This window comes from Poecilia mexicana, unplaced genomic scaffold (assembly GCF_051168715.1).
Source record: "Poecilia mexicana isolate PSO_F unplaced genomic scaffold, ASM5116871v1 scaffold_16, whole genome shotgun sequence".
NCBI lineage: Eukaryota > Metazoa > Chordata > Actinopteri > Cyprinodontiformes > Poeciliidae > Poecilia > Poecilia mexicana.
In genome coordinates, this window is record NW_028263385.1 from 8,567,252 (window position 1) to 8,594,469 (window position 27,218).

At 37.2% G+C, this 27,218-nt stretch overlaps 2 protein-coding genes across 5 annotated transcripts; both read right to left on the reverse strand.

Annotated features, from left to right (window-relative positions):
• On the reverse strand, positions 1-17,378 carry inpp5b (inositol polyphosphate-5-phosphatase B). Of its 3 annotated transcripts, XM_088014212.1 has the most exons (23): positions 16,982-17,378; positions 16,375-16,455; positions 16,059-16,156; positions 15,132-15,161; positions 14,901-15,011; positions 14,321-14,464; positions 9,856-9,946; positions 8,629-8,799; positions 6,245-6,346; positions 5,874-5,988; positions 5,209-5,325; positions 4,403-4,590; positions 4,180-4,291; positions 3,980-4,089; positions 3,310-3,445; positions 2,739-2,849; positions 2,422-2,587; positions 2,083-2,318; positions 1,886-1,993; positions 1,150-1,234; positions 673-800; positions 466-577; positions 1-376 (listed from the first exon to the last, which is right to left on the reverse strand). In XM_088014212.1, the coding sequence occupies exons 1-23, from the start codon at positions 17,035-17,037 to the stop codon at positions 267-269; spliced, it is 2,718 nt and encodes a 905-aa protein (XP_087870338.1). In that variant the 5' UTR covers positions 17,038-17,378; the 3' UTR covers positions 1-266. The 3 variants fall into 3 exon arrangements, with proteins under 3 accessions (XP_087870338.1, XP_087870337.1, XP_014827472.1); XM_088014211.1 differs by lacking the exon at positions 16,982-17,378 and having other exon boundaries at positions 16,375-16,483; XM_014971986.2 differs by lacking the exons at positions 14,321-14,464; positions 14,901-15,011; positions 15,132-15,161; ... (1 more) ...; positions 16,375-16,455; positions 16,982-17,378 and adding an exon at positions 13,097-13,421.
• Positions 17,379-19,190: 1,812 nt separating this feature from the next.
• Positions 19,191-27,081, reverse strand: LOC106906344 (uncharacterized). 2 transcript variants are annotated; one of them, XM_014971625.2, is made up of 9 exons: positions 26,930-27,081; positions 25,253-25,322; positions 22,781-23,491; positions 21,510-21,562; positions 21,318-21,413; positions 21,031-21,187; positions 20,829-20,893; positions 20,565-20,660; positions 19,191-20,215 (listed from the first exon to the last, which is right to left on the reverse strand). In XM_014971625.2, the coding sequence occupies exons 1-9, from the start codon at positions 26,945-26,947 to the stop codon at positions 19,967-19,969; spliced, it is 1,515 nt and encodes a 504-aa protein (XP_014827111.2). In that variant the 5' UTR covers positions 26,948-27,081; the 3' UTR covers positions 19,191-19,966. The 2 variants fall into 2 exon arrangements, with proteins under 2 accessions (XP_014827111.2, XP_087870339.1); XM_088014213.1 differs by having other exon boundaries at positions 23,231-23,491; positions 26,930-27,080.
• Between the last annotated feature and the right edge of the window lie 137 nt (positions 27,082-27,218).

The window sequence follows — 27,218 nt, forward strand, 5'->3', positions numbered from 1 at the left end:
CATTTTTAAACAGTTTTATATACAAAGACATTAAAATACAAGTTTTTCTTTAAATAAAATATACATTTAAAAATTTTAGGCTTCTACAGATCTACAATAATCAGTGATAATTGGATCACAAAACATACTGGAATTACAATCATAATTTCTTTAACGTAAATACACTACTTTGCTGTACATAAATGTGGTAAAACAAATTCCTACAGTTTGTTTCAAATACTGTACTGTTTTTAGTGTTCCACTTCAGCAAAATAGACGTTTTGTGCCTAAGAGGAATGTTGGGTTAGGAAATGCTGAAAGAACTCCTGTGTTTTCTTCTTTTCTGCAAGATCCTGCTTCTTAGTCGATCTCAGGAGCAAGGAGGCAAAAATAGTGGCTGTGAACAAAGAGAATTCATTATTTATAGCGCACATAAGAATGATTCCTGTTGAACGTAAAAAAGAACAAATGTATTAATTTCCTCACCCAAAATGTCAACTTCTAATCGATTGTTTGCAGAATTCTTTAAGAGCTCACGGAGAAAGGCTGCTAAATAGTTGAACACATTTTTATGGAACTGAGGTAGCATGGAAATAATCTGAACACAAGGAAAGGAAAGTTGGTGTCAACAGAACATTTAGGTTTTTATTCCCCAACATCAGAAAAAAAGATTGCTGTGATGTTTTTCCTTACTTTCTCACACTGGCCTGCACTGGAGCTGCATTCAAGACACTGCTGGTAAAAAGAAAAGGGAATCACAGGCTCTGGGAGGGCATCTAGGAAGAGAAGAAGGGCTTCTGCCACTGAATGGTTGCTACCCGCTGCAGGTTGATAAAGTCAAGGAAACATTTCTTGTGTGAAATATACCAAAGACTTCAGTACTTTTGAAATACAGCAACAACTCTGTGGTGCAGGGTAACTCCAATTTCAAAAACAAAAAACAAAGACGATGTGGTGACAGCTTCATGCAGTAGTTTTAAAGAGTTTTATTTCACTCTGGAATAAATGTAATTTAAATTCAACACAGATATGGAGTATTTACATTTTTAAGTCTTTAGTAACAGCAACAAAAATATGCAAAGACCATAACAAAGCTTTTTCAAATGTTTCAGTGTTTCACTTTTTTTTAACTAATCAATCTTTTTTTTTTTTTTTTTTTTGAAAGGATACGAAGAGAATCCGGCATCCCTGAATCAAGACAATCTCTTATTTCAGCAAATTCAGTCCGAAGTCCAGGTTGCTGAAATATGTCTTCCTGTAAATAGAAAGACCACATTTGGTTTCCCTTAGGAGCACATACATAAATGATTTATTGTGCCTGACCTAAATAAAAAAAAGTTTCTGAATGAAGGCTTAAACATGAAATATAGATGAAACTCCTTACTTAAATCTACTCCGACTTCCTACAAGCTGCAGAGCATAATTACTTAATCATATTAGCCTCTATGTAGCCTGAGGAGAAATCTAAAACTTAAACCTTTATCTTAATCTAAAGAAGGCCATTTAACTTTAGAACATATTCTAAACAATACATATATATTTTAAGATATACACTGTTATCTAATGAAATAATTTCAAACTAAACCCACTAATAAGCAAGAATAATAAAACCAAAAACAAGTAAAATCCACTCCAATATGGGTCAATGGGAAATCATCCTTTTACAAGCGCCTTATTTTTTACCCAATGAATATATTTTTTACAACTTTAATGCAAAACACTAAGAAAATCTTTTTTTATGTTAGGAAATTTTAAATGTGCAAAAACCTTTTATATTTTGCAACTCAGGAGCAATGCTGAAAGCATGCACTTTATTCCAAGTCCTTACCTTAGCAGATTTCTGCAGCTTGGATACACAGATGGCGAATCTAACAGCAAACTTTTGTAAACCCAAATCTTTTCTCACCTGATTGACAGCATTGCGAAATAAGTGATCCACCATCATCCAGAGCTCTTTAGGAATGTCAAGAGGCTTTTCATCGGTTGCTGCATCATCGTTTGGAGACTTCTCCGCCTGATGTTCAAAAGAAAAAGACACGTTTGTTCGAAACTTTAAAAAAGAGATGACAAGAAATGAAAGAAGATATTTCAAAAGTTGCTGACCAGCTCAAGAAGGGTCTCTTTCGGCATGTCTTGAATGGGTTCTTTCATGTGACACAGTGAATAGATAGAAGTACCGTAGCAGCTTGGCAAATAGTTCCCTGTTACGGAGATGAAGTAGTCCTTGCCTCGCTCCAAATGAAGTACCAGAATATCTTCGATCTCCTGCTTGCCGCAGTTTAGATCTGGTGCCATTGAGCGGTTCACAAAGACCTCCAGGTCAACGTCCATAGAAGCGCCTAGAAAATTAGAGATGGACATACAACACTAGGAGATTTGTGGCAGCAGCCATGATGCAACGTTTGAGGTTCCAAGTTAGGTTTCAGTGTTCAGGATTCTCACCTTGTGCAATGAAGCCTTTGGGTGGGTTGGCTGTGAGCCAGGGCTTGGAGTACGTGGATTCATTCGGCTTCTGGATGAATTCAAACTGACATGGGACCTGCCCGTCATTGAAAAGGTTCAGGGTCTCGGCGTGGTGTTGCATGAACTTCACATCCTTGAAGTGGAACTGAAGGAAAACAAATTCAGAGTCAAAATATGACATCATTCCACGCCGTTTACACGACGCGTGTCAAGACAAACGGCCCATTTAACTCTGAAAATGTATACAGATAAACCGATTTCTATTGAGCTACAAATTACAGGATAGGACATTTTACCTCTCGCTTGGACAAGCTTAAAGATGGAATACATTCATTCTCCATTTTGTCGATATTGCGCACAATCTCTTCAAAGGTCTTCTTATAAGCATCAGGATTTACTCTCTTGATCTGATGAAGAGGGAAGTGAGTCAGAGCAGAGGTTAAAAAAATTAAATGTGTGGGATCGTAGCATTAAAGGGCAGCCTTAGTAATTAAAAATAAATAAATAAATAAATAAAGATTAAAGAGAATGATAAGCAATCCAAGCAGGTCAGTACTTTTTAAATTTTTATTACATGACTCTCTCTAAAATGCAATTGCAATAACTACATTTGTGCATCACAGGATTTATGAACTGCTGCCTCTTAACCTTAACTCTCTTTGGCACTTTTCAACTGAGTCATGTCTTTTTTTAATATATCTATTTCTCATCTTAAGAAAGAAACTGAATTCAAACACAAGAGTCTGAAGGACAAGGCAAAATCTTGAAGTAATTTTACATGTCTAACATGCTTGAGGTTAATGCATCTTGTCCAAACCAAAGACAATGAATTAAACATGAAATCTGGTAGAAGACTGAAGCATTTACCCCGATGACGAGCAAAGAGCTGACAGGTTTGTGGTCACTGGTCCTTACATCCATATGGCTCTTGTAATGCTCCTGCTGAATGTTCTTCCCTTTCCATAAGATACGGTCACACCATGCAGGGATGCGGCATTTTTCACTGAAACCAGAGGAATAAAATGGACAATATTTGCAAATTGGTCTATCTGTGGTAAAACACAGTAATCGGGAATTTCATTGCACAATTTATTATTGTTAAATAAGCACTGAAATGTTAGTGTTACTTAGTGTTAGTGATACTTAGTGATGCCTAGTGGTCAAGGCACATTTTATAGACATTGTTTATAAACACTGTAATCTGGGAGGTCAAATGAATATAACAAAGACATCAGAGCTAATTGTACTTTACCGGTTTTCTGATGAAACAATAATGCTGAAGAGAGTGGATCTCTTTTTGTGAACACTCAAAACCACATGCAGATCCTGCATAAACTAGGATGATGTAAGAAGCCTCTAAAGACTAAAAAAATTCAAAGAATCGAATGAAATGTAGGTGAGACATGTTTCCAGGATAAATTGAATAGTTTGTGTTCAACTAATCTCTCTGCAAGTCTTCAATCTTTTACTACAAACACTAAACTATTGAAAATATAGATTCATAAAGGAAAAAAAAAAAAGCTGCAGTCAGAAATACCTCGTATCCCATTTGTCAGAGCCGGTGTCATATTTGTAGGTGGGCTGGAAATCAATTTCTCCTTCCTTAAAGCCGACAAACACCGCCTCCACATCGATCTGCCTCTTGAGCTGAGGGTCGCATGAAGCAAATGAATATCTCCACTCATAAACACAAATGATAAGTCAGGAACATTAAGGTAATAGATTGACAGTAATTACCTGATCATAAGAGTGAAGAGTCTCAAAATCATTCTTGGCGATTAGATCCTTCACCTTGTCGACGTCCAGATCGCTGATTCTGTAGTTGAGGTCCCCGATCCACAAAACAACACTGATCCAAGAAGCACAGACGTATTTATAACAAAGACGCCTGTGCACCTGTTTGATGCACCAACATTCTAATCACAGCGTAACAATGTAGAGTCATTGAGAAAGTACACACTTGTGCTTCAAGATGGTGAGTGGAGGCTGCGTAGGATCGAGCTGCCGAAACTGGAGACGACTGCAAATGTCCTTGAAGTCCTGATTGCGTCTTTCGTACTCTTCGACGTGCGCAGCCAGGTGAGAGTTGACTACGCAGATGTCGGAGTTGTGGAAGCGAAAACGGATTGCAACAGCCCCTTTGTTTCCCTGTGAAGGATGAAAGATTAATACAAGGAAAGAATATTGACTACATGATTTTCAGTGATTAGAAGAAGACTATTTGGGTAAGTTCCTCATTCTTCAGTTTGGCCACACTTAGTTTGATGACATCACATGAAATTGCTTTCAACAGGAAATTTAGTTCCTTAACTTGTCAAACCGCCTGACATTTTACATCTAAAAACACAACACAGTTGACCGTAGCAGCATATTTTTTGTTATCATTATGTTTTAAAGTCTCTTACCACCTGGAATGCAGTAGACAGATTTAACATATGATCATTCTGATGCTTATATGTAATTATCAGTATTGTCAAAATAAAAACAACTTCAAAAACTGCAGCAGTACAGCCATCAGTGCTTATGGAGTTTGTAGCTTACATAACACTTTGAGTCAGGAATGAAACTAAATGTTTAAGTAAAAGTTCTGGATCAGTACCAATAACGGCAGATATTTAAATTTAGATAACAATCTAGAGCTAGTGCACTCCAAATGAGTGAGAGAAGACTAATTTAACAGACTAGGTTGTTTTTTTTACCTGCAGTAACAAGTACTATTTTAAAGCCTTGTTTTTCTGAGCAGAGCATTGCAGAAGCCACCCTTACCATCCTTCCCATTATGCCTGTGCCCACAGTCTCTGCCTCCACATCAGAGATGAATTCTGCATGCTCCTTCTTCACGTAGAAGATCAGCATGATGCCCACCAAACGGATCAACTTCACCTGAAGCAACAAATTATGTGTTAACATATACAATTAAATGTTTATGACTAAAACAAAATACAAAAACATTAAGCTTTAAGCCATTTAGTTCCATCAGCATCTTGTTTGAAGAAAACTTTAAGCAGACTTGTTTATTGGAGCACATGAAGCAGAAGTGCACAAAAAGAAGCACACAAACTCCCACTGAGTCCAGCATTAAACACAAATCAAAAATATGTTTATTTTATAGCTGAATTTAACTGTCAGGAGCAGATCAGCCAAGTGTGCAGTGAGAAATGACACCTCACTATAATGTCTCTTCAGCTCTGATGAATAAACTAGAGGTGCAAACAAATGAGGAAGCTAACAAGACAGAGTCAGCACTCTGAGAAAGGGGAAATGAGGAAATAATAACTAATATGAACTAAAACTTATATGTGGGCTGACTTGGAGAATAAAACCAAAAAAGGATAGATGCTGAGAAACTGGCTCCAACATGTAAACAGAGATAAAACCTTCTGAATCCACGATGATATAAAAACCAGCTCTGTAAATAAAAACCTACTTACCAAGGCATAATTAGCTTCTTCATGCAAAGCCTCAAACACGGCCTTCATCCACTCCAGCTCCTTGGGGGTGTCACTAAAGAAGAAAGCCTCTTTGCTGAGATCTAGCTCCTGAAAACTACAAAAAAGAGAGAAAAAAAAGTTTCAAAGCTGCTCGTGTTCAGCAAAGTTTTTCACTCCTTCACAGCAAAGCAGTAAATAGAAACGTAGGCAGGATCAGCGAGCATGCATGGCTGAAATCTGTGGGTGGGAATGCGGTTTACTTGAACAGGTTCAATAGTTGCAAGCATCTGTCAGAGGATTGAGCAGGAAACGTCTGTCTTTTGTAACGGGATTAAGCAGAGCTCTTCTCCAGCAGGATGAATATGACTTACCCCAAGCAGTAAATGTCAGGAGGTTCGGGAGTGCAGCTCAGCCACGGACGGAGGCTCTCCTTTGGTGTCTGACCGTTCACATTGTATGTGCCAAGAAAGAATCTGTAAGAGAAAAAATAATAATCAGCATAACTTAATCTGATCGATCTGACTGGAACTTTTTACGTCTACGGGAAAACCTAGTGGCTTTTCTGAGCCTGATTTCCAGATGAGGAAGCTGAAATGGTGAAACAAAATTCATTACATATATTAACCAGAGCATATTCTGTTTCAATGCAATGCACTGGTTCATGATGAAAAACTTTGAAATTCTTTCTAATCAACTATAGGACGCATAAGAGAAACTGTCATAACATTTTGCTTTTAAAAAGTTGCCGTTTCTAAATTTCCAAAATGTTCCAGCATAACATTTCTGTGGCTTAATTAAAGCCCCTTTAATAAAAGTGTCTGCATAAGTTCTCTACAACTGTGCGGATCAGAAAACTGCAGCACTGCCTGTCAGCTGGCTGAAAGAAGACCCCCATCTATGCTTTTAGATCACAAGAAAGAAACAGTCTGAAAATATTATCAAATTGAGGAAAATAAAACAGAACCAAAAAGATTAGACACAAATTAGGCAGTTGAAAAACTAGATGGAAAAAATAATATATATTATATATGACATTGATTTACTTGTTATATGCTATTTTAGCAGCAGTAAGGATTCTTGTTGAAATTACATACTAATTTCGCCATAAAGCTGTGGTATTTTTAATCAAGTTTTCATATTGTCACAGCTTCATTTTGGCCAATCCCAACATGACTATCGACATTATAGCATCCCATACAAGCTAATATCAGTGGACTATCAATAAAAAGAGCAAGTGTTTGCGCAACCCAGTTACAACATCACTAATTGTACATGCAAACAGCAGTGTTTTCATTTTCTCAAAACTTCTAAAACACCAAACTGAAAACCTAAGTATGAAACCAGAAACTTAAACTTTAGGGGAAGCAAAGCAAAAAAATTCAAAGTGGAGAAAAAATACATCTGGTTACAAAACAACATAGATGTCTGCCGACATCCCCATTGGAGAGATACTGAAGGACACCTCGATTGTGACACACACACAGTACCAGAGCCTTTCCATTTAGATCTCCACTGAGATTTGCTCTTCAGGTCCAGATTTAAGATAGGTTTCCTTCCATTCAACAGCCCGGATTGACCCTCAGAGGTCATTTCCGCATGCAGTTGCACAGGATGGAAACAGAAACCCTGTTTTGTGCCAGTTAAAAATGTTCCATCCTGATGGCCCGGGTCTTTGTTACACAAAAAGATAAACTCATGTTTTATACAAAATATAGTATTCTATATTGAATATTGAGTACATTTACAGCCAGTAACATTTCTAACTATCCGGACTAAAACTGAAAGCCAAAGAAGCACAAAATCATCCATACAACACGCATCATTGACAAGAAAGTAATCATAAGTATAAACATTTCAGGATAAAAATACAGGGGCATCTTGATAAACTAAGTTGAACAGCTATGCATTTCAAGCATTCATTTTACGTTTGCTTTATTTTTAGTTTATGGCTTACATCAAATAAAAACTCAAAATTATGTTTTGTTCTCAGAAATAAACTCTTAATAGGTATATTTTAAAATATCACAAAAACAAAATCTTCCTAAGTCTTGAAAGGAGCATAAAGCTTAAAATGCTCTAAGATTTCCTGGTAAACAGCTGCACTGCTGATAAAACACAGTGAACCAACTTCTAGTAATGAGTTATTTTATAATTAAAAAAATGAATTTACTTTTTGAGTAATGTGCACTTGTATGGCTACAAATTCTCACTTGGTGGTTGAATGATAAAACATCTGTAAAATGTCAAAATATCATAAAACAGTCTACAATACTCCTACAGATCACTTGTGTCTAAAATAATAGTTAGACATGTCTACCACTAGGTGGCAGTATGGTAATTGTACAAATCAACGTGCCCAGTGTAAAACAAAAACAAACAAAAAAACGCATGCGTTTTAGTTACCTAAAACGCATGGAAAAACTAACTCAATTAAATTCAACTCATAATGAGTTGGTGCTGCATACTGAGTCACAGAATAGTAAAATAGTCGGCTAGTGCTTTTAATAAAGCCTTGCTCATTTTTGGTAAGTAGCAATGCAAACCCACAAAGCCTCGATCTTACTTTTATAGCTTCTAAATATTGAACTCCCACACACCATGCTGTTAGAAACAAAGCATAAATGTAGATGCAAAAGACTTGGAATGTAAAAACTGCAATCAGCTACATATTTAGCTTTCTTGGTATTAAAATTCAACATCCTTTCACTTGGAAAAGCCGAAATGCAGGAGGACGTGACTGAGACGAGGGTCATACCTGAAATTCTCCAGATAGGTGTACGAGTCCTCACTTTTCAGCAGCTCACACCTGATGAGATTGTCGCGCAGGCCGAACTGCGGCATGGCCAGAATCTGAGCTTTGTTGGAGGTGGTGTGGCTGGAGGAGCGCACCAGATCATCCCGCTCCTCTCGACTAGAAATGCTCTGGCTGCACCACACAAGTTTAAAAAGAGACGGTCAGGGGCAGCAGGGCAGATGTGTCTTCACAAACAGATGAATGGCTAGTCTGACCAGAAAATGCACAGTTGCATTTAAAATACTTGTTTAGCAGTAAGCAAAGCCCCTGGTCAGACTGCAACAGGAACAAGTCTTTTTCTAACAAAGACATTTTATTTTATATCTAAAAAAAACAAAAACAGATAATTTATAAGTACTATTTTATTGAGATATATATATATATATATATATATATATATATATATATATATATATATATATATATATAATGCTGATGAGAGAAAAAGAAACACATTACATCATAACTGTGTGATTTTTCTAGGAATTTATTGTAACCAAACACTACCTTCACGCAAGGCAGTGTTTCTAGGTTTAACAACAAAGTCAGCAGGACTATTGAACACCTTGTTAGTTCACATTAACTGATACAGTAACAAGCAGCAAAATTATAAAAACCTAAGAGCTAAACTTTAAACTTGCTCTCACATTTGCATTAAAAAAAAGCTGCAAACAAATTTGAACTGCTGCTGAAAAGTGTGCTATTGTCATGGCTGGCCCTTTGATCTGTTTTGTGCAGCACTGGCTTTTAATAACAGGGCAGTGACACACCTGTGCAGCTGCACAGAAATGGTTGCTCTAATTTAAAACATACAACAAAGCTTTTTTGGTTTCTCTCTCATAAGCAAACAGAAACAGAACATGTAGGTTTCAAGTTGATTTATTTCAGTGATTCAATCCAAAAAGGGGGAAATTTATGGTTATACTGCACAGTTAATTTAGTTAATTTAGCATTATGGCTTACTGCTAATCAAAACCAACAATTTTGTTCTTCACGAAGTTTTAATACAACAGAAGAAAAACAACAACGGCAAGATTTGAGTAAAAACACTTTTTGTACGCAAACGTTAGCTTTCTGCAACGTATGCCCATATATGTATGCATTCTGTGTACGGTGAATTGGTATACGTTTCACTCACTTTCCAAGAAACACATAATATTAAAAAAAATAATTAAAAACCCAACTTACTTATCTTGGCTGGAATTCCCTTTGGACTTTTGTGGGATGCTGTTAGAACTTTTCACCTTTTCTAACGATCCCTTTTTGTCCGACACTTTCTCTGCGAGTAAAGAAGACGAAACAGAACAACATTAAATGCAATGCAGGATTACAGCATGTTGTGGAACAATGCTTGAAACAACCGCCACAATAAAAACTGGATTCACAACATGTTCACATGCTGCCTTGTTAGTAGTGGGAAGAGTGTGTTTCAGCTGCAGGATTTTTTTCACCCTCCATCTACATTTTAGCTTATTAACTAAAACTAAGCTTAGGGTGATTGGATTTGTAGTAACGGAACAAATAAACTTAATCTCTATATTGTAAAGACGGGGCCTAGCTGAGGCCTTCAGATGCCTGTGGCCATCTTTTGCAGTCAGTTACAGCTACTGCATTCTAAGTAGCTGGATTTAATGGCTGAGTGTGAAGTATGAGACAGCATGGGCCCTGTCTCCTGCTGCTTGGCAGAGAAGGCAGCCAGCTCCCCTGATAGAGAAAGCCAAGCACTTTGAGGAGGAAATTAAACTTTTAAGGCATAACCAGAATACATTAGGAACGCATTTGACTGACAGCATAGCATAATAATCTGAAGGACAACATTAAATATGATTTTGAGGTGGACAATGTAACCATATCAAGTCGTGTCAAATAGGAATAATCTATAGTGAGGATGTAATGGCATGACATACATGGGCAGCTATAATACTCTTATGCAAATAGTTGAATGAATATACTTTTAGTCTCACTAAACTATATTTGATATGTATAACCTTCTAATCTACTGCTATCTTACAATTTTTAGGAAGTTATTAAATTATTCTAGTCATATGTTGTAGGCATCCATTTTTTTTTATTAGCTGCAACTGCACATGCGTGATTACAAAATAAATGTCAAAATCAGAAATGTAACTACTAAAGCTGGGATTGCATTTTTACAGCTCCATCAAGAAAATGTGCTTATTGCATTAGTTTTATTAGGGAAATGTGTGGTGACATATGACCCAGAGTTCTCAAGAATCTCAGCATGTTCCATATGGTCAAGTGACTTCTAAAACTTTCAAAAAGAAACCAAAAGAGCCATGAAAATCTGGAGCAATGCAAGAAGAGAGGCACAAAAAGAGTATTTTTAATGAACTCCAGAAGAGATTCTTCAACATTTATTTATAAATCTTCATTAACAGCTAATAATGCTGGCTGGATCACCAACATCAAGGTATGCCAAAAGAGATTAGATTCAAAACTAACATTTCCTACGATATTTTTACTAAGGTAAAGTATTTTTACCATCAGAAGTAAATGAGTGATTCAAGTTTTCTAGGCCGTATAGAGCTGACAAACTGCTGCCTCACCTATTGCTACTCACTGCCGGTCAGCAGGCTAAAACTATGCCACTACTGTTTTCCTTCACCTCTCCGAAAAACAAATGCAATAGTGCAAACATATTCCTGGTCATAAAGATATGGAACTCACTGTGTTAAAAATGGAGGATCACTACTCACTCCTATTAAGACAATGTGGTTAACAAATTGCATTTGGCAACCATTAGCAATAGATTTGAATATGAACTGCAGGACCTACCTGAAAAGACACCAGACTACTTAATTAGCTATTAAGTTTGTTATGTTACATATTGGAAAAAGAAAGGCAAACATAGGATAAAATGTGGTACAAAGGTTTTGGTTGAGATATCTGCTCAGGAAGACAGTTGGCAGTGGCTGGCCTATCAGATATGTTGTACGGACAGTACGTCTTTCGCAACAGCAAAACACATCTTATCTGCAAGCGAGGAAAACATGTAGCTTTCTTAATTCAGTTAGCTCACGGGCACAGCACAGCAAAAGAAAATTGAGGGGCAACGATGCATTTGCAGTATCCACCAAAATCATGAAAAGTGCAATATCCCTTGCACTTTATAAGGTCTCTGAATAATAGAACTTTTGAGGTAGTCACTTTTTAAAAATCTGGCTATTAAAGACATTTAGATTACAAATGATTGGTACTTAAAAGACAAATAACCTTATGCGACTGCAAAGATATTGCAACAGCAACTGTGATAAAATAATTCATGCAGCTGTACTGACATGCAGTATATTAGTCATTAGTTGGACAAAAGCAATGGTAAAGCAAACAAAAACAGCTCAACTGCTTGTGAATTGTGCAACACCTGCTATTAAAACAAACTGTAAAATCCATGCAAGCAACAGTTGTCAAAAATAATCTATTAAAGCCTGAATATTTCTGAATTAGGTTTGTAACAATAATTCACATTATTAGTAGCTCTTAAGTTATAAGGTTTTGTTTAAAAAAAATAAAACTAAAAGCTCTAGCGTTTCTAGGAAGAGCTTACACTTCCAGATATGGAGATAAGAAACTGAACACGCTTATGTGCTTTTATCAGCGGGTCAATCTTTACTCAGCATACATGTCAGCTCGTTTTCTCAGCCTTCATTCTCTTCCGTATTAAAACATTAACGCCTTTTTGTCACCACAACTGCACAAAGTTCAAAATTACATAACTTCCCCATCTTCCCTTGCTGTATCAACAACGAGAATTCACCTAAACATGGGTTAAGCAAGGCTTTTTTTATGCAACATATTTTCAGCTTCAGGTATGACTGACATGTTTTAAAACTACTTAAAGTCAGGTTAAGCAAGGCTTTTGCTAGAAGCTTAACTATTATTTTTTAAAGCAGAATTTCTAAAGGGAAAGGCACTCTGACCTCAACAAATTCTCGGCTTTAAACTAAAAGACAGAGCAAGAAAAAAAGGCAACAGAAGAGTAGACAGACAGTGAAAAGCCAGGAAATGTAACAGGCTGATAGCAATTCAAACGTGTGAAAGGACACGAATATTTAACCACTTAAACACGTTGAGCAACATCAACCACAACAGGTGCCCCACCACGAACATCATTTAAATCCTGCTGCTAGCGTTAGCCGCGACGTTTTAATATCCACGTTTTCAAGTCAACAAAAGTGGGCAAGTGGCCAACATTAGCGTTACTAAAGGGACATAAAATAAGCGATACATTTCCGCACAATGACTCCCGCAAAACGTTGAAACTAACTAGCAGCACTAATCCTATTCGAATTGCTGTTTGTTAGCATTAGCTAAAAAAAGTTAGCCAATCTCAGCTCCCTGACAGCTCCTTCTGTGTTTTCTCTCGCCTCCTCAGAATCAACAATCAATGCTTTGGGAATGATTTTCATACCAGAGTCTCTCGTCATCTCAGACATGTCCTTGTGTCGCTCCCACGCATTCTGTGCAGAGGATCAATGTACATTGTGTTTCAGACCTGCCCATGCTAATGTTGTAGTAGGAGGAGGAGGGGTTTTTGCTTTTCCTTGCTGCAGTGAAAAGACACAACACGAAGAACAAGCTGCAAAAATGCAACTGGGAAATACTTCATGCCCTAAGTGTTTGGCTGGGAATTCAACGCTCGGAAAAATATTTTTTGTTTGTTTGTACCAACACCAACATGGTCAGAAATGTTTCATTCAGCTTGCAGAGATCTGTGTGTGTGAGTGTTTGTGCATTTGATTTTTGTTTTGCATGCGTGTCCGCAGGAGCGCACAAAACACAGATGTAACATTGTACACAAATAAAAAGCAACTCACAAGCTTTTCTGCTTACATGAAGAATAACAAGTGTGTACCAACACTGCCCTACTGAGACGATTTCAGATTGCTGCCTTTCCAACACTTTTCAGTATTTGATGTCATAATGAAATGTACATTTTTGCTATTCATGGATGGTTGTGTTTCCTAACCCCGCCCCGTGAATACCAGTGGTCCAATGTATAGTTTCAATCCCATATTTGATGTGTATGTCTGTCTGTCTGTGTGTGTGTGTGTGTGTGTGTGTGTGTGTGTGTGTGTGTGTGTGTGTGTGTGTGTGTGTGTATGTGTGTGTGTGCAATACTCATGTTGCAAACTTCTCTGAACTTGCATTATTCAAGGTAAACCTCTAAATTTGTGGTATGAGCTGAAGAAGTCAAGAGAGCTACATAACATAGGACTCCCAAAACCTCACTAAGTAAATGCCCTCAAATCAAATGAGATTCCCCCCCCCCACCTATTTTTCTCAGTTAGCAATTATGCTACAGCATTAAAATATTAATTTATTTTCAAACTTTTTGCATATCTTTACCAGGTGTGCCACCAAATCTGTCTGCCTCAGAAATTGTCACGTTATTCATGGTGTTATTTCACCAGTGATAAGGTTTTGTAAAAAAACCCTTTGAAGGATGACAGAGTTTCATCCAAAGGAAGTGGTGTTTTTGAAATCGCTATGTTGCATTCCTCCAAAGCATAAAATTGTCGACCAAAGACACAGAAACAAGCATCCGCTTCATCCCTCCCTGCTCATACACTGTCAGGAGTTCAATAGGTTTCACAGACCCCAGCTTTTTATAAATGAAACAGAGATGACAAACCGATTTTCTGGTGCTGATTATTTTTAGTGGATAACACCTCCAGCGGTGCAATGGCTTGCTTCATAGCTTCCTGTCTTTTGATAGACTTCTTGTACTTCTTGATCCACTCGAACTTGGGCACTTGTGTGGGCAATCTGCACACATCTAAGGGACGATGGACAGAGACAGCAAGAATAATAGATTAAGAGAAAACAATGTGATATCTTTCACAGCAAAGCATTAACAGCTCTACTTTGAGTACAACAAAAACAAAAGGGACATTCATGATACAGCGCCCGTAATGCGTCGTTCATGCTTCCACTGTGAAAGTAGTGAGCTTGTGGTGAATGTGACCGTCCTTAGCAACAGAGACTTCCTTCTAAATAAAGGCTTGTCTAATTTCGATGTCATTGTTCAGACATGATGACATGAAGTTCAGTCCATTTACCATTTACGTATGTTTTTGCAATACATCCGTGCTACTTTTCTAATAAACATATAAAATTTGATTATATTTTGCTCCTTAAAATGTTCCAAAGCTGTGGAAGATTTTGTCAAATGCTGGCTGTTGTGTAAACAGACCACAAACAGTTCACCCTACCACTCCAAGCTTTGTTGACTTCACAGAGAAAGAGGCGAGAGTGGGACCCAAACGGAAGCCTGAGCTCTAATTCTTCATTTTTGTAGCTCATTCTCACTCTGGTGTCTGCACCTACCATAAGATAAAAAGTGTGGCAGGGGAAAAAAACATTGCAAGATTCATTTTCTGTACGGTAGATCAGTTATGCAAGATAATGATGTCTGAGACTTCAGATAAATGAGGGCAACTTACCCACAACCACAAGCTGCTCTGGAGAAGAAACTATAGAGAAAGCAGCATGAGAAATATGTCAGGGTGCTTCATATTATACTTTATTTGCTTTTCAGTTTAGAGGCAATAAGAATTTTATTAAAAAGTGCCAGCAAATGCAGGTCTTGCAAAAGTATTCATACCTGTTGAACCCACCGATTGCGAGGCAGACTCCTACCACCATTCTCCCGTGGTTTTCAAAGTTTTTGTTACAAAAAAATTTGAAAAGTATGATGTGCATTTTATTCAGCCCCTTTTACTCTCATATTTCCAATAAAATCCAGTGAAACCAACTCCCTTCAGCAGAAAGCTAATCTAGTGATCAAACAGCATCAGACACACACCCAATAGACTAGAGACAAAGCTGTGAATAAATCTAAAGCAGAATCACAAGCTTCTACAACTTCACTTAGTGCTGTTAGAGCCACTGTTTGGCAAAAAGAGCAATAATCATAAGCAGTGGTTAATATGTGTATGGAGGAGCTGAAAAGATCCAGTTAATATTGGGCATTCTGTTGATGGTCACGGAAAAACTATTAGTTGTGCACTCCCTAAATGTAACCTTTATGAAAAGGTGGCAATAATAAATCAACTATTGAAAGAAAATAAATCCAGCTTAATGTTTGCCACAAGCAATGTATGGGACACAGCAAACATGTGGAGGAAGGTGTGCTGGTCAAATGGCACCAAGTCTGAAACATTTTTGCATTATATGCAAACTCATTTGTGGAGCGAAACTAGCAACACACATCACATTGAATTTATCAACCCAACAATGACACATGTTGGTGGCAACATCATGATGTGAGGATACTTTGGTTGACAGGGTAAAAGTTAAAGGGAAGATTGACAAAGCTAAATCGAATACTTTTGCAAGAGACTGTATATTTAATATCAGAAGAAAATTACCTTCAACAACAGCAAAGTCGAGGGTGATGGGTATAATGTCTTCAAGTGACACATCATCAGCTGTAATGGCCATTCTCCGATGGGTATAAATAAAGATTCTGCAAATAATTTTACATAATTACAACAAGTATTAGACAAATACCAATGATCAGTTTCAGTTAAGTTTGTGATTCAGAAGGAAATAAAGATTTAAAAATCAAAAGGCGGGACGAGGTTTTTGTCCGCACCTTTTCTTATTCATTTTTATTGCACAAAAATAATAAACAATATGAAGGTTAAAAGCCATGTAAAGCTTCCTTAATTTGTTTGAACTTACGCATGCTCTTTTGCACACTCTACCAGTCCGAGAAGTCTGCTTTCTGAGCAATCATCAAGCAAGATATCACATTGTGCAGCATGTTTGCAGTTTAGTTAAGGAAAGTGTCATTTAAATTCAACTATTCAGCCAAAAACAGAAAAATATGTAATAAAAAACATCTGAAACATTTGCGTAGACATTTCAAGAGCTGTGTCCTTAATTCAAATCTATTTTCTGTATGCAAATTACTGCACGTTCACATGCTATCAAACCTCCTTAACCACTCCCAACAAGAAGAAATCATGAGCACTTGATACGATGTCGCCATCTTGTGGGTGACATGCGCCACTGCAATTCTATAGAAAAGGCTATTTTGGGGAACTAATCGCAGACCAAACCCGTTTTTGCTGCTCAAAACTGTTCAGGCTGACTCTGGTTAGAAATCACAAGCCTAATGACTCAGTTAAGTGATAAAATCCCGATCAACTCCCACAGCTTAATCTTACAGGCCTCAACCTGGGTTGTATCTCGAGAATCTTGTCGGTCCAGTTTGTGAGTTTGAAGCAGTCGGTCCTTATTTTGAATCTCCGATCACTTAGAAACCATGCGCGGCTCAAAGAATACTACAATGCAGTTTTCTTCTTTTCCCAAAGTTTCCTGAATTGCAACGGACTGATCCATGGTGAAGAACTGAGACAACTTCGGCAGCACGTTTTTTTTTTTTTCTTTCTCCAATGTGAATCCGCGGAGTTTCGAGTGACCCAGTTATTCCCCCTCCAAGAGGGGATCACCGACCGAACGGGCAGCTGAAAGAGACACGGCCCAGCAGCAGCAGTAGCAGTTCAGCGTGGTTCGACATCCTTTTTTCACTCCTTTACGATCCAGATGTTTTCTCCGCTGCTGGTTCAGCCCGAACCCCAGCACGCGCACGCACTCACGGTGCCACGCACTCGTCGGGATCGGTCTTGACGTCACATAAGGGCTGTCATCAGCACAATCAGAAAGGGTGGAAGGATTTTGGGATCGGTTTGAATTAAGCTTCAAGTCAGTAACCCAAATGGGACTTAGAGCCTTCGAGAAGTGGAGAGCGGAACTTACGAAAGGTCCATGATGGAAAACGTGATTTCAAAATGTAGGGGAAGGAAATTGAAAAACAGATGAAACTGTAACCCTCACTCTCAAATAACAAGTGAGACACCAAGTGAATTAATAAGAAATTTATTTTACAGGGATCTCAATAATAATAATAATAATAATAATAATAATAATAATAATAATAATAATAATAATAATAATAAAGAACAATATAAGATTTTAAATTCTGAAGATTATGGTATACATCTAACTAAAACCCTCCAAACACAGGGAACTTACCAGAGGTCATTGCTAAACACATTTGATATTGCTATGCTCAAAAGCACTGAAGAAAAGCTATGAGAAAGAAAAATCACCATCAAGTGTTTTTAAGACTTCATGCATACTGTCTTTTATGTAATGATATATTTTTTTATTAAGAATTAGAAATTATTGTACTATCAAGTCAGATACCCAGAAATTGAATCCAATGGAAATTGTGCGTGTGAATATGTACACATAGGCGTAAATCCCGGGGAAGTCGGGGGCGGAGAGGGGGGTCCCAACATTGGAAATGTATAGAATTGACCCCCCACCCCAAAAAAAAAAAAATCATTGAAGAGACATTTGCATTTAAATAATATCAATATGAAAAGGCAAAAGAAACAAAGACCGAACTAAATTTGCCATTTATCTCAGAAAAAAATAAGAATTAATTTTTAGGTCCCCCCTACCGTTATTAGAACAATGGTTCAGTCCAAAGTGTAGGAGGAGCGACAGCTAGCTGCTGAACGACATATATAAACTCGTCAGAGCCACAGAAGTGAGAAGCTAGCTGTTAGCTGTGGCTAACAGGGAGAGCGGAACTTACGAAATGTCCATGATGGAAAATGTGATTTCAAAATGTAGGGGAAGTCTTGACGGTAAATAAATGTAAACATTTTATTTCACTGCTCATTAAGAAGAAACACATCAACAATAAAGAGCAGACTGCAGTTCGTTAATTTCTTACTTTGGCTAAATCATGATGAGCTGCCTCATTAGCAAAACTGCTACACCGCTTTCATAGTCTTAAGCTTTTTTGTCAAAGGTAGCAAACATCTCATTGATATTTAACTCTTTACATTTTAGTTAACTAGAAGAGTTTGAAACGGGAGGGAGGGCCTGAGCAAGTGGGATAGAGAAAAAAAAAGAAAGTTATGCCTTTATTTCTCATTGTCTTCAATATAGAGCGTTTAAAACCACAAAATAAAATCTGAATATTTTTCTTTAAAAACCCTGGTGCTTTAAGTGTTAAGTGTTATGTTTAAGTTATGATACTTCCCAGATATTCATTTCTATCTACTTATTTGTTCTCAGTCATCCAGGACATGCCAAAATTAAAAAAAGGCTTAAAAATAAGCAACTTAACGAGTTATAATTTAAACAGCTCATAACTTGAATTGGGAGCCATTTCAATAAATCAATGTTTATGGGGAATTTTAATAGTTATTCACTAAAGCTTTTTTATTTAGAACCTTACATTTTTGTAAAGTTGAAGCAGAGATTAGATCAGTGAGACTGAACAAAACTCGTATCTAAGCAACATTTGAATTTTATTTTATTTTATTTTTTTTCTCAATAGGTTCCTTACTTAGAAAAACATGTTTGATATGCATTACTAGTCATTTTTGGTCCTGAAACTTGAATGTGGTTTAAAACTTTTTAAACCACATTTTACGTTACTTTTCTTTGCCGAACCAAAGTCAAATCATTTAGACTTTTGAGATATATAGCTTGAATTTATTTCATTTTAAGCACAATCAAAATTATTCTGTACACAAAGCTAGAAGAAATGGACACATTTCTGATTTCATTTAGCATTTACATGTCACCATTTGAAAATAAAATATATCATTACATATATTTAAGTCATAAATCAGAAAACTATAAGACAAAACTTGCTGCATATTAAATTGCACACTTCAAGAAGGATACATGTAAAAGAACTGCCGTAACAATTTCTTGTAACAGCCCAACTTTTGAGTTTCATAAAGTGCAAATAAAGCTAATGTTCTATTATTCCAAAAATAACTTTTTATATCATAAATCATCTGTGCTGTACCTATTTTTGGGTCACTCACTGACCAAAATATATTTCCCCTTTAAACAGTTGAAGTGTGGCAGTGCAAATATATCAATTCCAATCAATGGACAATGTACAAATGACAGGTTATGGGTTATTTAACAACTAAAAGTCATTACTCATAATTTACTCAAAATTGTCTTTATTATATAATTTATATTCATATATATGAGATTGAAATGTGAGGATTAGGATTAGGCTGATAGCATGTTCCCCCTGGTTGACGCTCTCAATTAAGTTCAAAGCCATGCTTAAACAGAAAGGAATATGAACTGGAAGTGCAAAACACAGGACACAAAATCAACATTGAAACTGAGGCTTTTTCATAGTTTCACATTCTTGCAGTTACAGATGAATCCCAACGAGATACGCATATAGAAACGCGAGGACAGCAAACGCATGCTCATTCACTCAGAGAAGCAGAGTGATTGCAAGCAGGCAAACCAAGGAAGCGATCAACTCAATTTGAAGATAGGGACCTCTTGTGGCGAAAGACGGGACATTCAATGTGCCGTTCAAAATCAGGCAGGAGGTTGTGGTGGCAGTGCAGCACTCCAGGTTACATGGGGAGATTGTGGACACAGTACAGGCAGCATATCCAGTGCAATTGGTGCACCCCGCTGTCCAAACAACGCCGTAGGCAGAGGTCTCTTTTTTCAACTGAAAAAGACAATATATATATATATATATATATATATATATATATATATATATATATATATATATATATATATATATATATATATATATATATATATATATATATATATATATATAATTGAACTACAATTGAAGTAGTTACAAGAACATCTATAAATATCTCACTAATTAGAGAAAATATTTTTTTTTCAGATGAGGTAATTATACTGCAAACAGAAAAATAAATACTACAGTTATTTTAGACTTCTATTTAGACTTTTTTTTACTTTACACCTACTGTTCAGCGCTGGATTTATGTCACATACACAAACGAAAGAAAAGCTATAAAAAATCCTTTCACAGATCATACCTGACAGTGTGGGTTTGTAGAAGTACAAATTTCAAGATCCTTGAAATTTTTATAACAGTTTTCTCCAGTACAGCTACCCTTGTGACATTTGTTTCCCTGAAGAAAAAAAATAACACGACACAGAAAACAGGGTGATTATGTCAGAACATTCACGTTCTGATAGTTAATTGAAAGTCTTAAGCACAAAGCAAATAATAAACTTATAAATATTAACAAGTAAGGAGAAAAGAAGTGCTAAGGTCATTCACAGATTTTGGGCTTTACTTTGTTTGCTGTTGTTGAGGTTGTTCTTGTTGTTGGTGGAGCGTTTGTTGTCATGGTTGCAGCTACTAAAATTATGTAAGAAAAGCATACGGTATGTAAGAGTGCAAGATCACACACACAAACAAGTACTTTTAAATATACCTGTAAAGAGAAAGACAAACATGACAAGATGAAATATGCAAATGCAAGTTCTCTATCTTACCGGTGGTTGTCATCATCATGGGCACAAAAATGTCTTGAATGCATCCAGTGGAATTACAGCAGTTCACAGAACAGTTGGGCTGAGAGGTGTTGTTGCAGTCTTCCACACAAGAGGCACTGCAGCTCACATTGTACCACATGCCCATTGATTTCAGCAGCTGATCCATTGCAAAATTACACAAATATACTTTAGTACATTTTTATTTGTTCACAGTCCTTTTACATTAACAATCTAATTATTTAATTGACTTGATCAGCAGAGTATAAAATAATTATTTACTCCCTTACCTGACATGATTCTCCAGTAGAACAATAAGATTCATTCAGACTGTTGTACTTTGAGTAGCAATCAGAGTAATAGCAGGAGAAGGAAGGGCAATTTACCTGTTTTAGACAGATTGATTGACACATAATTAAGATCAATATAGTACAAATAGAAAACATGGTGACAATATTATTTTTTAAATAAGATTGACTTGCCATTTCCATTGAAGAATTTGATGTGGCGTTTTTATTTTCCTCAGTCATATTACCTAAAATAAAGAAATGATGTCATGTTTGGGAAACTTTAAAGCAGGTATATCGTAGTTGTTTACAATCTGTATATCCTAAGAATTCACTAAAAACTATCAGGTTATCCAGACATCTTCAACAAGTTCTGAAGAACTGCAAGAGTCACGATCTTTCTCTAATTTAAGGCTTGGACTCTCCTTCTGCTTTCTTGGTAATCATATCTCTCCGCCTCATCTTTAAGAACTTGTGGTTCCATGTATTCCCAACAGGATGCTCTCTGCTGAGACTCCAAGCTTGCATATGGTTCCAAGTAGAGATGCCCTCATCATAGTTTTGTGATACCCATTCTCAGACCTTTGGTGCAACATGTGCAGGTCTTCTTGAAAGGTCAGTGCACTCCTTTGCCAATTTGATGAAAGATTCCCAAAGTAGACACCAGTTGACATCCTGTGACAAATGGGTAATTTTCAAACCCCAAAACGTCAGGTACAAAAAAACCAAAACTGTAAGAGAGCTGAATGGTAGGAGTGAAATAACTAGCACCCGTCCAAAGTCTGTTGTAACAGACTGGCCAAACAGCTGACATGCCATCCTAGAAAATACAGTGGACAATTAAAGACCATCCATTTTATTTACACCCTTGTCCCTTAGTGGGGTTGGGAGGGTTGCTGGTGCCTATCTCCAGCTAATGTTCCAGAGGAGAGGCAGGGTTACCCTGAGCAGGTCGCCAGTCTGTAGCAGGGCAACACAGAGACAAACAACCATGCATACACACACTCACACCTAGGGGCAATTTGGAGAGGCCAATTAACCTGACATGTTTTTGGACTGTGGGAGGAAACCAGAGTACCTGGAGAAAACCAGGGAGAACATGCAAACTCCATGCAGAAAGACTGGAGCTGGGAATCGTACCCAGAACCATCTTGCTGCAAGGCAACAGCTCTACCAACTGCGCCACTGTGCAGCCCTTATCAGTTCCTAAAGAATTTAAAAGTTACATGGGATGCAATCCTTTTTGTAGAAACCAGCTGCCAGCTGAAAAACTTACATCCTTCACAAAAAGATTATAGTCACAATCTTCCCAAGTTCTATTTCACAATTCTTTGCTATCAAAAGGAGGACTACTTGTGTAGTACATACATATAAGTTGAGAAAGCAAAGTTAGTATTCTGGTTGTCTACCTGCATTTACCCTGTCTTACAACATGTGAGGCATTTGAGAGCAGCTAAATACCGTGCCTTCTGAGGTGGTTGAAATTGAATGGGTGCTGGATGATGAGGAACCTCCGGAGGTGCTTGAGGCAGAGTGGGTACTGTGTGATGCTGAACCTCCAGAGGTGGTTGAAGGAGAGTGAGTGCTGGATGATGAGGAACCTCCAGAGGTGCTTGAGGCAGAGTGGGTACTGTGTGATGCTGAACCTCCAGAGGTGGTTGAAGGAGAGTGGGTGCTGGATGATGAGGAACCTCCGGAGGTGCTTGAGGCAGAGTGGGTGCTGTGTGATGCTGAACCTCCAGAGGTGGTTGAAGGAGAGTGGGTGCTGGATGATGAGGAACCTCCGGAGGTGCTTGAGGCAGAGTGGGTGCTTACTGATGTTGGGCCTCCAGAGGTGGTTGGTGTAGAGTGAGTGTTTTGGGATACTGAATCTGAGTTGGTTGAGGGAGACTGGATGGCAGTAGACATTACAGTACCTCCATAAGTGGTGGGTATGGTGCTCTGAGTAGGGGTAGCTGCTGAACTGCTACTAGTCATACTAGCAGCCTGGTTGGTGGTTGAGGTTGTTGTTGCTATGGTCATGGCGGTGTTTGCTGCAGAGGTGGTGGTATTCATGGTGGAGGCAGTTGCCATTGTTGGTGAGAATGTAGTGGAAGGATCTGTGTTTGAAGTTGCGTTTTGCCCAGACACAAATACTGAAGGCAGCAGAAGTCCTGATATGAGGAGGCATACAATACCTGCAAAAACGGACATTATGGGAAAGATACCAGATACAAAGATTACCACACAGGTTTGAGTTACAAATATATGTCTTAGAATATCATACAGCCCAGCCAGCAGGGCTTTGCAATAAAAGTATAGTGCATTTTGCAGGAAATTAAGCAATGTGGTTATAGAACTTTATATTGACTGTTTACAAGGGTTCAGTAATTACCTCCCGACAGGTGAGATACTGTATTGTATGACCCCCATCTTATTAAGAAAACTGCTGGTAAAGTTGATTTAAAAACAGCGCTTGCAAGAATGTACATCAGAGTCCACTGAATAATTAACGATTAAATCTAATTTATTATTTTAATCTCCAAATTCAAAAAATGGCTTGAATTTGGAGCCATTGTGCAATGAAAAATGTCAGGAGAAAAAATGATTGCTTTTTACTATGGAAGAGGATTGGGGCCACTAAAAAAAAAAAAAAAAACAGTTCTGACTTTTATCTCAGAATTCTGAGATTAAAGTTAGATTTTTTTGTTTTTTTTTCCAGTGGCCCTAATCCTCTTCCATAGTAAAAAGCAATCATTTTTTTCTCCTGACATCAAGCTAGTAAACTGGCTCTGGGCAAGAGGAACAGTTATAAAGTATTCCCCTTCATCAGAGTTTAACATCAGCAGAGATGCTGACAGTAAGTGTAAATCAGTTTAATTTGACTTGTCTGACTTTTACTTTGAATTTCACATTTAGTATTTTTGTAAAATATCTTGTCTTTTTTTTTTTACTTGGATTTAACTTCTGTGCTCATATTTATGCTGCCTGCAGGAATGGCTTTAATAATTAATAATAATTTCATAAATAATGCAGTAATATCTTGGAAAGGATTACTTGTTTATATCTCCACGATGTTAAACTTTTATGGCTTTGGTTGTGTGTCATCTAAAACTACAGAACAAACTAACTCGTAAGATTAGATGTACTTTTGCCTGACTGCTAATTTGATAACACCTCACCAAATAGAGACTTTAATAACATAACAAAGTTCTAAATGTTAACACAGTTATTCATATAATTTTTCATCAACATGAAAAACAATTTTTTCATTTGCACTTTGGGGTTTCATGACATTTTCTTTTAACATTTTAACAAACAGAATCTATTTAAAAATGTCAGACGGATCCAGAGTCAAATTCAGAGTGAGCATTTAATTGTCCAGGTATTTTTTTTTACTTCACATTAAGGGTCAGAAGAAAATTATGAAGGGCTGTCAAAGTGCAAAGGGTCACTCTTGTAGAGTTTTCAAAACACCTGGATGTATCAGGTGCATCTTTTCCACAAAGAAAATTGTGAATGAAGTCAGCTGCCAAGGCCTTCATGTGAACTCAGTGATTAAAGCTTCATCACTGAAGAAAAAGATTATTGAAGCAAAGATTACTACATGGAAAATCTAAGGAAATGCTTAAAGGAAGTGACACTGCACGGCCTCTAAAAACACTGACAGTCAAGTTCAGAGAATGGGACAGGATAAGTTTTTAGGATTTGGTGCACAGCTTTTTTTCTTACTCATAATCCACAATATAATCCTCTAAATTATTTTAATATATTTTTCTATGTTTTCTGTTTGTTTTTTCTTTTTTCTGTCTTTAAAATAAGAATTCAATTTGTTTGACCCTGTTCTGTGCTTACCTTATACTTTTCAGGATTTAGAAATTAGTAAGTGATTTGAACCACGAGGATGACCATGTTTCTAAATATCAACAGAAGTTTTAAACTCAGAAATTTACACATACCTGTGTCCTTTTTAAAAACGACTGAAGCCATTATGCTACTGGAAGAAATGGAGATAGCTCTGTGCCCAACCTAGAAAAACAAAAATAAAATAGAATAGAAATAACCTTTATTGTCCCACAGAGGGGAAATTCAGATGTAGCATGTAATGTATAAAACTGAACTTCCATAATAAAACCAAAGCAATTTGTTTGTTCTGCTTTGAAAGTCAACAAACTTCATGACAAACGATACCCGTCTGGCAGCAAAATGAACTAAGCAATAATGAACAGACTAAAGGTCTCTGTGACAGACAGCGATGCAATTTCAATTTAGACTGTTTACCAATGATAACAGGTTTCTGAATAACAACCATGCTCATTCACTGTAACCCACCTGCCCAGTTCTTTTGATGTGAGATCTTCTCATTTTACAATCCTCTCACTGTTCTGAGGAAAAGTGAGCTCATAATTGTTTGGTGGAGCCGGTCACACAGCAAGAAACTTCTACTTTTAAATCTGAAATTGTTACTTTTACTTTATTAGAAATATTTTTAAAGTTTGTTTTAGTTATTGCCGTCTGTCCACATCGTCTGCAGTGATGTGTACGGCTGTCTTTTTTTGGCCAGATCACCTTGTGAAAGATGTCTTTGTCTCAATGTCTTTTGTGATTCTACTAAATAAAGATTTAGTAGAAGAAGAAAAAAGTTTCACTGATATCTTTTTAAAGATTAATTAAAAATTAAGTCCACAGAGAAATATCTGTGAGCCCATCGCCCCCACCTCCTAAAAACACAATACAAACTCAAAATGCAGTGAATGCTGCAAGTGCTGTAAAGTATCAACCTGCTCCCTCTATGAAGTAACTTCTGCAAAAATGAGTTCAGCATTGGGTCACGCAATTACACCTCAAGTGTCTTGGTTTGCGGCAATTTATCATTGAGCACAATTAAAATGTGTTTGTTCCCTGATCAGTCCCAGTGGGAGAGCTGCTATCGTGGCATGACTTGTTTTGTTCCTTTCTTCTCTGGATCCCAGCTTGAGCTCCTGTGGGTGCTACACCCTGGAAACTGATGACAACATCGGTCACTTCAGCTTCCATCTCAACAAGGAATCCCAAAATGTTGTATTTGTAAGGAGAGTTCAACCTTGATTTTTTTTTAAACTGTTGCGAAAGTGGCCATTTTCCAATAAAAGTTGGAGTTTATATTAAATTTTAAAGAAGTCTCTTCTGTAACCTGCTGAGAATGTTACAGAGGTTTGAGAAACACTAGTTTTATTTTTTAGCAAAGCAGCCTCAAAGGTAGGGGTGGTTGAGTTTAAGGTAAAATGTGTAAGATCCAACTCTGACATCTGGACATGTTGGCTATCAGAATCCTAGAAATTGCATGATTTTAAAGATTGTAATTGTTTTAATGGAAAGACAACATACATTTGTGAAGGCAGAGCATAGTTTGGGATATTTTAAAAATAAATAATGTTTGATATGAAAGACAAAAGCACTGATATGTTTACACATAAGAAACCTATTATTATTGAAATGTTTACTTAAAAAAATATAGAAGACAACATTTGAACTCCAAATAACTAATTTTCCGGTTACATGATCCTGTTTTTCCCAACCTGCACTTTACTATTTTCCTTTTTTCCTCGACTTCGGAGGCTTGGCTAGCCAAAAACAAATAAATAAAATCCACTTACCTGTGATGCACTCTGCATGCCTTTATCTCAACTTAGGCTGAAGTAAGTAAGCTTGTTCTCTCTCTGGAGTTCCCTTTCTTTGTTGTTTGTTGCGCTCTGTTACCTCCTCCTCCCCCAGTTTGCTTCCTCCTGACTTCACCGCAGCGAAACAAGTGGAAACTCTCACCTGCACCACGTCGGAGGAGGGGACTGGAGGCACGCTGCCGTTGTTGGGTGGGGTCTTAAAATAATGTGGTAATGAGTACAGGTAAACACTTTCTGGGGGGAGAAGGTGGGGATTTCCAAAGCA